Source organism: Panthera onca, chromosome B3 (genome assembly GCF_046562875.1).
Source record: "Panthera onca isolate mPanOnc1 chromosome B3, mPanOnc1 haplotype 2, whole genome shotgun sequence".
In the NCBI taxonomy this organism is placed as follows: domain Eukaryota; kingdom Metazoa; phylum Chordata; class Mammalia; order Carnivora; family Felidae; genus Panthera; species Panthera onca.
Window position 1 is genome coordinate 34,683,993 of NC_138344.1, and position 13,970 is coordinate 34,697,962.

Below are 13,970 nucleotides of genomic sequence, written 5' to 3' on the forward strand. Positions count from 1 at the left end.
GTTTATAAGTTACCCAGCCTGTGGTATTTTGTGATAGCAGCCCAAATAGTCTAAGACACCAGTGTGAATTATACACACAGCTTCTTCTTGCTTTAAAATGCTGTCATCTCTTCCAAGGAGCTTGCTCAATTTCTCCTGCCTTCAAGTACATTGCTTGGCATGTGATGAGCAAACTCTCTGAATCTATCTCAGTATCAAAATATAACACAGCTTTACCAAACATGGTTTTCTCCCTTTGAAAGTATTTGATTGTTAATTAGCAAGAAAATGTAGAATTACGGTCATTCCTCCAATGAAAAGTATGTTTCACTAATATTAAATGTGTGTCTTTGCTTTCCATGCCTTTTTGAATTCAGGAATGTTTCATTTCATGCTAAGTCTTGGTGTAATCTTTTTTTAAGTTTATTTATTTATTTTGAGAGAGAGAGAGCAAGCAAGCATGAGCTGGGGAGGGGAAGAGAGAGAGAGAGAGGGAGAGAGAGAATACCAAGCAGGCTTCACTCTGCCAGCACAGAGCCCAATATGGGGCTTGAACCCATGAACCATGAGATCATGACCTGAGCAGAAACCAAGAGTTGGACATTTAACCACCTGAGACACCCACACACCCCCTTGGTGTAATCTTTTTAGCATTTTTTTTTTTAATTTGAGAGAGAGAGAGAGCATGCGCAAGTAAGAAGAGTGGCAGAGGGAGACAGAGTCGTAAGCAGGCTCCATACTCAGCATGGAGCCCAACGTGGGACTCAGTCCCACGACCCTGGGACGATGACCTGAGCCGAAATCAAGAGTTGGACGCCCAACCCACTGAGCCATTTGGGTGTAATCTTTTTAAATACATTTTGAACAGTGATTAAAGTCAAAACATGTAGCACCAATAATTGAAATGAGCATAGTATAAAGTTAAAAGCAAGTTCACGTATATTTAAGCAATGAAATTACTATAACCTATCCAATAGTGATTTTAAGATGCCATGCATTGTAAAACATATCCAGATTTCAGAGTTGGTGAAATATGGAAAAAAATGTTTATCTAAAATTGAAGAAATATGGTGGTTCCACATCTATACACATCTTGGTGAGTCTGAAGAACTCCAAAAAGTAATCTCATAATCTTAAAAGCAACCAGAGAAAGAAAAAGAAAACCATGCACACAAAAAAAGATAGTCGACAGTTTAATGGCAATAATAGAGTTCAAAGAGAGCGAGCTTCAAACATCTAGGGGAAAAAATAACTGTCCACCAAGTCAAACCATCAGTCATGAATAAAAGCAAAATAAACACATTATTAGACAAACATAAACTGAGAGAGCTTACCACCACCAGTGCCATCATAAAGATTTTTCTAAATTGTATATTTTGGAAAGAGTGGTAAACCCAGACACGCATGTGGGTGAATCCAAATAAGCACTGACTGAAAACACCAACAATTAACATATCTAATTTTGGAAGTAAAAAGATTAAAAAAAAAAAAGTCTAGGAAGCAAAACTATGTGAAACAGGACAGGCTTCCTGAATTAAATGATTCTGGGGTCCTTATTTAAGAAGAGGGTAGGGATGTATATTCACTCCATAATTTAAGTCAAGTGTATATTTTAAAATGTTAAGAGTAACCATTAAAGTGAATAGGAAAGAACAGAGAAAACTCCATCAGCCCGCAATAAGGAGCATGAGTACACAAACGCCCCCCGGTTGAAAGTAAAAGAATAGGTCATATGATTCACTAAGAAGTTAGCATCACTCCTGCTGCTATTCCTGCCAAAAGTACATAAACTGAATCTAATCATGAGGACACATCAGTAGACAAACCCAAATTGACGGACATTCTGCAAAATAAGAAGCTAATATTGTTCAAAAATGTCTATGTCATGACATACAAAGAGATTAAAGAAGACTAGGGAGGCATAATTACTGAATGCAATGCATGATCTTGGAATTTGCTTTTTTTTTTTTTTTTACTATAAAGGGGCACTAATTAGATAATTAAGAAAACTTGAATGGGATTTACAGATTACATAATAGCATCACATCGATGTTAACTTCCCGATTTTGATTATTGTAATGTGTTTATATAAGAGAATTGTTGTTTTTAGAAAATATACACTGAAGTATGCGAATATAAACGGGCATCATGCCTGCAACTTACTCTTAAATGGCTCAGAAAAAGAGAGAGAGAGAGAGAGACAGACTTGTAGACATAAAGAGAAGGGAAGAAGGAGAATAATCAAAAGAAAAGACAAAGCAAATGTACTAAACATAACCATTTAGGTAATTGGGTACTGGGGTACTAGGACTTCTTTACTATTGCATCCTTTTCTGAAATTGTGCCAATATTAAAGTTTTCTAAAGGTTAAGGAATAAAAAAGATACACCAGGAAAAAAATCACCAAAAGAAAGTTGGCATTAACATTAGACTAAATGAATGTTAAGGCAAAAAGTATTAACTTCCTTAGCTATACTACATACTTAGAACAGTACCTGACATATGGCCCATGCTCATAAAACACTTGCTCAATGAAGGAGTTAGTAACAAAGATAGTTACTACACAATGATAAAACGAACAATTTATCAGGAAGATACATCAGGTTTTTTTTTACTTTATTTAAATCCAAGTGGGTTAACATATAGTGTAATAATAGTTTCAGGAGCAGAATTTAGTGATTCATCACTTACATATAACACCCAGTGCTCATCCCAACAAGATACATCAATTTTAAACTTGTGTGCACCTAGAAACAGCTTCAAAGACTGACCACATACTAGGGAAACATATGGAGAGCACGTACTGACTGTAAATATTGACTGCCTAGTAGGCAATAAAGCAAACCTCAACAAACTTCACAGAACCGATTACATATAATCCACATTCATTGGTCACAATACCATTAAATTAGAAAAGAATGACTAAAAAAAGAATAACCCAAACATATCAAAAATTGTATATGGATCAAGGAAGAAATCATAATGGGACTTATAAAATATTTAGAATAAAAATACTAAATTTCAAAACTTGTGGGAAGAAGCTGAAGTGGTTCTTAGAGGGAAATTTATAGCCTTTAGTGCTCATATTAGAAAATAAAAAAGAATGAAAACTAATGTATCAGATATCCAACACAAAATTTTAGAAAGAAAAAGAAAATAAGAGAGTTAAGAACAAAAATCAATAAACAGTATTTTTTAAAAGCTGTAAGAGAAGCTCAACAAAGCCAAAAGGCAGTTCTTTGAAACTACTAGTAACATAAAGAAATCTCAGGCAATACTAATCAAGAAATAAGAAAGTATGAATAAGCATTATGAGAAGTGACAAAGGGGCCATGACTACAGAGAGAGCAGCTAAAAACAGTAAATTCAGATGAAAGGAAACTACAACATATCAAGACTGATACTATTATTACTAAATCAATGGTTTAAAACTACCCAAACTATTTAACAGATAAATTCTTCCAATTATTCAAGGTGCAGATTATCTTTAATTTCATATAAAGTGAGATTTATACCAAATAAATAGGGTATCACACAATATTAAAATAGGAACCACTCCTCAATTCATTTTATGAGGCTAGTGTAATCTCGATATCAGAAAAGAACAATAAAAATAAGTTACAGAAAAATCTCATTTATTTTTTTTTAAGTTTATTTATTTGTTTTTGAGAGAGAACATGTGAGCAAGCAAGGGAGGGGCAGAGAGAGAGAGGGGGAGAGGATCCCAAGCAGGGTCTGCGCTGTCAGCACAGAGCCCTATGCGGGGCTTGAACTCACAAACCGTGAGATCATGACCTGAGCTGAAATCAGATGCTTAGTGGACTGAGCCACCCAGGCACCCCTGGACAAATCTCATGTATTAACATCGATACAAATATTGTGAATAAAATATTGGCAAACAAAATTCATGAAGGTATATGAAATATAGCCTATAAAATACATAATATGACCAAAAGTGCTAGAGTGACTTACCATTACACAATCTTATAAAACAATTTGCAAAATTAATAAAGAAGAATCCATACAACCAGTCTAAGAGCGGTAGAAAAATCATCTAATAAAATCCAACAAACATTCATAACATGAACTTAAGCAAACTAAAAACAGAGGATAATTTTCTCAGATTAATAAATGGCATTTAGCAAACACAGCTAGTGATATGTTTCCCTTAAACTCAGGAATAAGGCAAGGATGCCCACTTTTGCTTCTTTATTCAACTGTACTAGAGGTTTAGTCAAACTGGAGGTTCAGTTTAGCTCAAACAAGAAGAAACAAAACATAATGATTAAGGAAAAACTATAATTGTTCACCAAAAATTATAATTGTCTAAATATAAAACCTAAGATAACCTACAGATACATTTTTAAAATTATTAAGTGTCAGAGAAAGCTTGCTAAATATATGATCAATGAACCCAAATCAACTGTGGTTCCATACACTACTAACAACAGTAAGAAATCTATTTCTGATCAAAAAAGTTTACAATAGCAAAAAAGGTATAACATATCTTGGAAGAAATCTAACAAAAAACAAATGAGCTATTTATGGAGGAGAATAAAAATCATTAAATGTGACATATGTGAATTGAGAGATACGCTGTTTTCACATTATGCCTTCATAATAATATGCCATGTTCATATTATGGTATTAAAGGTTCCATATCATAAAAAATCTCAATTGTCTTCAAATTCAAAGACATTCCAATCAAACATACCAGTAGGGTTATTCATGAAACTTGATATGCTATTTCTAGAATGTATATAGAAACAGAAAAAAAAAGATGATTTTTCTTTAGAGGAAGAAAGGAAAGCTGGGAAAGGAAGGAAAGGGAAGAAAAAGGAAGATTGGGGCCCTCATGCTACGAGCTCTTAGGACATAACAGAGGTTATTACAGTTATTAAGATAGTGTTATACTGGAACATAGAGATCTATGGAACAGAACAGAGGCCAGCACAGACCCATGCATATGTGGATATTTAATTTGCTAGAAGGAAATACTGCCAAGGTGATAGAAAAGGACAGAAAGAATCCACTTTTCAATAAATGGTGCTGGGACAATTAGCAATCCAAATGAGAAAAGAAGAAACAAAATCGAATTTTAACTTTACACCACAAGCAAAAATCAATTGCAAATAGATAAAACATGCGAATAACTTTAAAACTTTTGTTAATACAGAAAAATATCTTTATGTCCTCAGTCTTTTTTTTAATTTTTTTTTTTAATGTTTATTCATTTTTGAGAGACAGAGAGAGACAGAATGCGAGCTGGGAAGAGGCAGAGAGAGAGAGAGAGACACAGAATCCAAAGCCGGCTCCAGTCTGAGCTGTCAGCACAGAGCCTGACACGGGGCTCGAACCCCCGAACCACGAGATCATGACCTGAGCTGAAGTTGGATGCTTAACTGACTGGGCCACCCAGGCACCCCTATATCCTCAGTCTTTAAGGAAAGATTTTTCAAACAAAAAAACCCAGAAACAGTAAAAAAAAAAAACTATTGATAGTTTTTACTTCTGTTCCTCAAAATACAGCAGAAACAAACACTCCTGATCAAGAGGAAAAAGAGAAAACACTCTGTCATTACAATGGGCAAAGGATAGGACCATATACAGAAGAGAGCTCAATTATCACAAAAGAAAAAAGATGAAAGGCATTCAACCTCACTGGAAATTCAAATTAAAATCTCACTACAATATAATTTCATAGTTAAAAGACTGGCAAAAAATAAAAGGCCTGACAATATCAAGTGTCAACAAAGATGTGAAGTTAAAGGAACTCCCAGGTAATGCTGATGGAACTGTAATTTGGTTGTACCAAATTTTTGTATCAACTTTTGGAGAAAACTTGATGATATCTGATAAAATGAAATAATGAGCATGATCCTGGCACCCAGCAATGTCTCTCCCAAGCTCTATCACTGAGCATCATTTGATAAATGCAGGTTGCAACCAATTTTTCATTGGTCAAGAAATCAGTTCAATAGGTTGAGACCAACATTTTTTTTAGACCAACATTTTTGATAGGCTAGAACAGAACAGGATATACCAGAATGGGTAACAGCAAGGGTAGGTATAGCTTCATGAAATGCTTGCTTTTATTATTTACGATGTACCCACATAAATATTTAATAACTGGGCTTTTAATAACTGGGCATTTAATACCTGGGTTTTAATGTAAATTTTATTTATTACTTTAGATTATGGTCTGAGAGCCGCTGTCCTAGAGAAACTGTTACACATATGCACTAAAAGACATGTACAAAAATGTTATTTGTGACACTTTTTAACAATACTACTGTCCATAAGTAAAAGAATAAATGTTTTTAAATTTTTTTAATGTTTATTTATTCTTTGAGAGAGAAAGACAGAGAGCACGAGTAGGGGAGGAGCACAGAGAGGGAGACACAGAATCTGAAGCACGTTCCAGGCTCTGAGCTGTCAGTCCCGACGCAGGGCTCGAATTCATGAACCGCAATATCATGCCCTGAGCGGAAGTCAGATGCTTAATCAACTGAGCCATCTGGTGCCCCAAGAATGAATATTTTTAATCACAATCATACAATGGAATGTTATATAACAATGAAAACTAGTGACCTAGAGCTACAGAGAACAACACAGATCTCAAAGCATGTCAATAAAAGCAATTTAGGGGTGCCTGGGTGGCTCAGTCGGTTGAGCGTCCAACTTCGGCTCAGGTCATGATCTCATGGTCCGTGAGTTCGAGCCCTGTGTCGGGCTCTGGGCTGACAGCTTGCAGTCTGGGGCCTGCTTCGGATTCTGTGTCTCCCTCTCTCTCTCTGCCCCTCCCCCACTCATGCGCGCACGCGCTCGCTCTCTCTCTCTCTCTCTCTCTCTGTCAAAAATAAACACTAAAAAAATTTTTTTAATAAAAATAAATAAATAAAAGCAACTTAAAAATGTGCATAGTATGATGATGCCATTTATACAACATTTAAAAGCATGCAAAACAACAACTTGATATTATTTAGGGATAAGTGCATACATATGTGGAAAAGAATTCGTTCCATGAACACCAGACACAGAACTGTGGTTACCTCTGCAAAGGAGGGAGGAAATAGGATGGGGAGGCTTACACATTGGGCCTTAACTATATTTAAAAGATTTTTATTCATTAAGTTGATTGGTCGATCTACACATATTGGTAATATTATTTCCCATTCTTTTCAGAACGTCTGTATCATTTTATAATTAAAAAAAATTTTTTTTAACATTTATTCATTTTTTGAGAGACAGAGACAGAGCGTGAGCAGGAGAGGGGCAAAAAGAGAGGGGACACAGAATCTGAAGCGGGCTCCAGGCTCTGAGTTGTCAGCACAGAGCCCGATGCAGGGCTCAAACCTACAAACCATGAGATCATGACCTGAGCCAAAGTCGGCCGCTTAACCGACTGAGTCACCCAGGTGTCCCACAATTTTTTAAAAGGGAAAGATATATAAACAAAAAAGACATTTGGTTTGAAATTTATAAAATCTCCCAGAAAAAGATCAGTGACTTTAGCCAGAATAAACCAACAAACAAAAACTTTTCTACATCAAAAACATCAGAGTTTTCTGACAAGATAGTGAAATAGGTAATAACATGCTTCATCTCTTCTACAAAAGTCAATGGGCAAAGCAACAAAAATACACAAAATGAATAACTCCATGGAAATGATAAAGCCAAGAGTCTTCATTAAGAGATCCACATTTCTGATGAATTTCAGGAAGCTGGAAAGCAGATAGGATCTATCAGGGAGCACCAACAAACCTACCCCACCCTCAGCCCACGCCCACCCCTGCCATGCACACACACACAGGCAATGAACAGAGCAGCTGGCTGGAGAAACACTCAGCTGGAGCCTCACGGTCTGTTCTTTAAACAAAACAGAGTATCTGTCAAAGACAGATGGACAGTGTGGGTGTTTGATCCAGGGAGATGGTTAATAACTGCTACATTAGACCCAGCGGCGGGGTGGGGGGGGAATGGCATTTGACTTGGCACAAAAGATAGTAAAGTCCTTCTATACCCCCAAATAGTCGTTCTCTTATTTTGGCAATTACAGTGTGAGCCTCCCTTTTCCCTTCCACTCACTAAAGGGAAGCCTGCCAATGTGTGGGATTCGACAACTTACACAAATTCAGTGATCATTCTAGGGAGAGATCTTAGAGTTAAAAAGACCCATTCAGCTCCGCAGGAGACCCAGCTACTACCGAACACGGTCCTTCATTTAAAGATTACCAGCCACCGAGGAAAATCAAAACCATGAAAGAGAAAAAAAAGCAAAAATATAAGGGTGATAACTGACCCTAGAGAAATGAAGATACTGGAAAAAAAAAAAAATCCTCAGACTTAAAAAGTCTCTTGGCTGTTTTAGGAAAGGATGCTTTGTAAAAGAAACAAACAAAAGTTAGACCCAGTGTCTTACTTATCCTTACATGTATATTCACAATTTCCTATAAATTAATATGCATGCTACTTATTATCATGATAATACCATAAGCATAATACTTATTAAATCTTTTTAACTTTCATAAATGAAAACAATTTCCTTTTCCATAGACATTGCTACCTAAGCCATAATAGTAATGATCAGACGTAATACTCACTGGGAAATTCAGTAAGCAATTTCCTGGATATGCATTATGTACTTTCCAAATGAAAGACAGAACATAGAAAGGAATATGCAAAAGTCAATAGATGTCTGTGCCCCACTCTACCAAAGCCTTTTGGATTCTTACCACACCCAATGTCCTGAGGACAGATCAAGTCCAGCCTGAGCAGTTCCTAGACACTCAGCAGTGTAACAGATTAACTCAATCTGGATGTCTTTTGAAATAAACAAGCCATTTCCAATATTTAAATTCAATCTGGGGAGGGGCTGACAGAATTTAGAGGTTCTGGAATAAATCCATGTCTTGGAAAAGGTTTTGAAATTATCCCAACCTCCTAGAAGATTTGACTATTACTGAGCTCATATTTTCTGGTAAAACTTCAAAATGAAACCAATCTGTACTGTACAAGGAGGCCTAGAGATAAGGCATCATCTGTCCCCCAACCTTTCCAAGTGTACCATTTACATTACACTTAATTACTTAGTAAGGAACTCAATGTCTCAAAAAGTTAAAAGATTGTGCCTTTAAAAGTGCTTGAGTGACATCCTGAGAGAACCTAATATTTTTCTATTGCATGTAAAAGAAAGGAAGCTTGTTAAAAAAACAAATGTTTCTATAAATCATTAGAAGTCTTCTTGGCCTGTACCACATCATACAGCCAAAATCCCTATGTCTAGTGCTTCTCACATTTGCACAAGTACAAAATACCTGAGCATCAGGCTGTTACTTCGTTGCTGAACTCGAGTAAAGCTATAAATCTAACAAAGTTCACCTGCAGAGTTCCAGAGTTGCCTTTCTGGTTTTTTTTTTAATTTTTTAAAACGTTTATTTATTTTTGAAAGAGAGAGAGAGAGAGACAGAGCACAAGCAGGTGAGGGGTAGAGAGAGAAGGAGACACAGAATCCAAAGCAGGCTCCAGGCTCTGAGCTGTCAGCACAGAGCCGGACGCGGAGCTCGAACTCATGAACCATGATATCATGACCGGAGCTGAAGTCGGACACCCAACCGACTGAGCCACCCAGGTGCCCTTGGAGTTGCCTTTCTGCAGTTTTGCCCCCACAATGCTAACTTGTTTCCTCCTGCTCACATGCCAGTTCTTGACCACCCTTATGTCTTTCTTCAGATTCAACAAGCTAAAAAGGATCCTGGAAAGAATCTAACCCAATGCCCTCCTTTTAGAGAAAAGTAAACTGATGCTTATAGAGTTAAGGATTTACCCAAGGTCACACAACTAATGAGAGATGATGCTGTGACTAGAAGGGGGTCTCTGATGCCCTATGCAATGCTTTTTCCACTACACCAGGCTGCCTCTTTCAACACCGCAAAAGATATATTTATGCGCATCTTCACAGCCCACAGCCTCTCCCCTCTGTGTCTTTTTCCTCCTGGTACAACCATTTATCAACTTTAAGTCACCAATAACCTCCTTCCTTGTTAATTCTGTACCCATGATAAAACAGGAAAGAATTCAGTATCCATTTAAATTAGCTAATTCATTTATTGATAATACTTCTATTATCTTTACATTTATCTTTTAAAGTGAAAAACACCTTCACACTTCCAAATCAAAACATAGAGCTTAATAATTATATCCACAATGAAACTCAGAAAAGAATGAAATTACTGTAGATTCTTACTTTGCATAATGCCATAACATTTAGCATATTCCTTAAAAGAAAAGCCAGAAATCATATATCGATTCCATGTTAATACTCACCACAAAAGTGATCTGATTGTGTCGCAGGTTAAGTTCAGTTAGTGAATCCAGCCCATTAAGATTATCAACGTGACTTAAAAGGTTCCTAGCAAGATTTAAAACTCTCAAATCACACAAATGACTAACATTTTCGATTCTGGTAATCTGTTAAAAAATGAGAAAATGATGAATAGCAGGCATAAATCATGGATATGCATGTTATAAAAACCCTAAAAATAAAATATAGTCACTGGATTCAAGGACACATTTACATGAAGACATTTAAAAATCTACTTCCAATTTCCTCTGTTGTGGATAATAAGAAGTCTTTTAACTTGCAAAACTTAACTAAAGGAACAGATTTTATAATTTGGCCATAGTAAATATTTGAAGTAAATTTTATCAAATAACCAACAAGTCCATCCTTGGGGGCATCTCTCGTTGCCCAATACTGTGCCGGGTCCAGATAAAGGTGAAGTATACATACTAGTTGCCAAATAAACAATTACTCTGAGCCCACAGCAGAAGCTCACAGTGTTTTGACCACGCAAGCCAGCCCTCTGAGAGAAAAGGCAGGGAGAAGGAATGCCACCACGCCCCCCTTGTGTCTCCCACCAATACTGCAGGATCCTGAAAGCCTGTCAAGAGTCTAAATGGAAAAGATACAAGGAACTAGGATCCCCAGTGGAGGGTGAGGGTGGAAGTGCTTAAGAGAGGAGACAGATAATGTTTGGCCAGAGTGCACGATGATGGATGTGAAGCGTTTAGCACAAGAGGACTTGAGTCGTGGAACAGGCACATACTCATGAGCACTGGCCCGCGGCAGAGGAGTTCTGAGCACAGTAAGGTAGGGTAAGGGAAAGCTTACTCATGAAGTGGTGAGAGCACAATGTGATTTGAAGCCCCACTAGTGTAATACAGCAAGCACAGCACAATGTTTCTGTAGGACACAGAGGTGGGGGTCCTTGCGGGGGACTTCGTAAACTTTTTACCGTCATGTACTTAAGTTAACAATGAGTCATACACATAACGCTTTTCTTCCAAACATTAAAAAAAAAAAAAATTCACAATCACTAGAGATTAATTTTCTCATGTGTACTGTCCTCCCAGTATTATTTGCAATTTTTTATTTAACACTTCAAAGCAGATGTTGGCTAAAAGAACTTCTTCTTAGATTTATAATCCAGTTTGTATGTTGTTATTGGACCTTCCCTTACATTCAAGAAATACCATCCAGATTCCATCTAGGTTCAAAAGGGAAAACCTAACTATGTTTATTATAAATTCAGTAATATACAAAGGGGACATCTGAGGATGTTTTAAAATTTGTCCTAAGATTTTTGGTCTAACTAATATAAAATGAAAGTAAATGAAAATTGTAAAAGAAGAAACAAGGTTATCAGTATTTGTAGATGACAGAACTGTACAATTAAATGTGGACAAAAGCATCTCAAAACTAAACAGATGACAGAATTTGAAATGTATGTAATCTGGGGTGTCTGGGTGCTCAGATGGTTAAGCGAGTCTGACTCTTGATTTCAGCTCAAGTCATGATCTCATGGTTCATGGGCTCAAGCCCCGCACTGGGCTCTGTGCTATCAGCTGACAGCACAGAGCCTGCTTGGGATCGTCTCTCTTCCTCTCTCTCTGCTCCTCCCATGCTCATGCTCACACACTCTCTCTCTCTCAAAATAAATAAACTGAAATTTAAAAAATGAAATGTATGGAATCAGCAAAAAGCAAAATAGACGCTGTACAAAATCAGTAAGGTCACCATGAGCTTGAGAAATTCTCCTAAAATACTAAGGGAAAATGGAGATATGAAGAATAAAAGGTAATACGGGGATATGGAAGACAAACAGTATAGAAGTAACAAACACAAATGGAAAAGCAATATTTAAATATATAAAATAAAACTTTCCTGAGCTCAGGAAAGATCTAGAGAATGAAGGGGCACAACTGTTATATGATATGCAAAAGATGTCTTCCCCCTCTTGCTAATAATCCTGGGGCATTTCTTTTAGAAAACCACTTTTCTCTAACTCCTTGGTCCTGGTGGGACTTATAATTAGAATGCTTACAGTGCAGAGTTACCTTTTATTTTCTTTGGTAACTCTGAAAAGGAACATTATTAATTCTAAAATATAGGTATCAGGCTGTGATTTAAAAAAATCAGTGGGGATACCGTTCAGCTTTTTGGTTTGCAATCAGTTAGGCCATGTGCAACAGAATCATGTGCAACATCTCTGATGGAGCCTGTTACGCAGTGCAGCCATGGACAAAGTCACAAGCATTTGAGGAAAGACAGAAATTTCAGGCAAAAGACGGTGTAGGGTGAGAGCAGACCTCTTGATTAGTTAATGAAGTTCACAGCAAGAAGAAGAAATGATGGGAATGTTGGAAAGCCCAGTCGTGGGTCATACTGATCAGAGAGAGGGCCTCCAGACAGACTCCAGGGCTTCCTGTTACATCTAGGAAGGCTAGATTCTCATCTCGTCTTCGTGTATAACAGTAGCCCAGACTGCTCTGTCTGGATAAAGACAACCTTCCTATTCAGCAGTGCTGAAAGGGCAATGTCTGTTTTCGGGCAAGCAATCACAGAAAGGGCAAGCTGTCCCTAAAGGAAGAGATGGCATCGAAGGAACAGATTCTTCCTGAAGCATATTAGTGTCCATGTTAAAGCAAGCATTTACCGAGAGGACAAGTTCTGAAGACCAAAAAAAATCCAGGTCAGAAATCAAGAGTCAACCTCCCAGATTCCTCTGTATTCTTCACCATTCACATATAATCAATTGCTAAATCTTGATGTTTCTATTAATCTGCCCCCTTATATCACTATTGCTACTACTTCAGATCAAACTGCCATCCCTTTTCACAAAGACTATTAGACTGGCCTCTCAACCATTCTGTCTCCACTTTCACTTTTCTCCAACTCATTCCATCCCCAAAACCTATTTCTTGAACACTGTTATCATTACTCAGAACATTTTCACATCCATAAACCAATTATGTTTTATTTCACAGTGCATACCAAGTATTATTTTTATTTCTAACAAAACGAAATTCAAAAAACAAAAAATATTTACTTAATTTTCTTTTAGCTTTTTAACTACCTGATGCTATTTTTTTTTTTAATTGGACATTTCACCTTGAATATTCTATCTCCAGATTTTTTAGAAACCTAAGGTCAACCAAGGCTGTCTTCACTTTGGAATATTCCAAATTTCTGCTTATTGCATTTGGATATTTTCAAATAAGACTCGATTCTCATTTAAAACTTCCTTCTTAGGGCACTTGGGTGGTTCAGTTGGTTAAATGTTTGACTCTTGATTTCAGCTCAGATCATGATCTCACAGTTTGTGAGTTCAAGCTCTGCGTCAGGCTCTGCACAGTGCAGAGCCTGCTGGGAATTCTCTCTCTCTCTCTCTCTCTCTCTCTCTCTCTCTCCCCGTCCCCTCTGCCTCTCTCTCTCAAAACAAATAAACTTAAAAAAAAAACACCTTCCTTCTTATAGTTATAGAGCCTTGAGAAACAATTTGTATGTTACAAATGTTTACTCTTAATACATGGAATATTACAAACACGATGCTGAAATTATATGACATCACACAGGTCAGCTAACAAGGAATGAGCGTGTTTCATCAGCATAATGGTTGGTAAATAATTCCTACACATTACATATGATC

The 13,970-nt window shown here is 37.0% G+C and overlaps 1 protein-coding gene across 3 annotated transcripts in view; it reads right to left on the reverse strand.

The window, feature by feature from the left end:
- Positions 1–13,970, reverse strand: part of LRRC49 (leucine rich repeat containing 49) — a 148,543-nt gene that overhangs the window by 109,505 nt on the left and 25,068 nt on the right. For all 3 annotated transcript variants that reach the window (XM_060618130.3, XM_060618128.3, XM_060618132.3), the window contains one exon: positions 10,306–10,449. In XM_060618130.3, the coding sequence (XP_060474113.2) occupies positions 10,306–10,449 (144 nt within the window). The remainder of the gene's footprint in view (positions 1–10,305; positions 10,450–13,970) is intronic.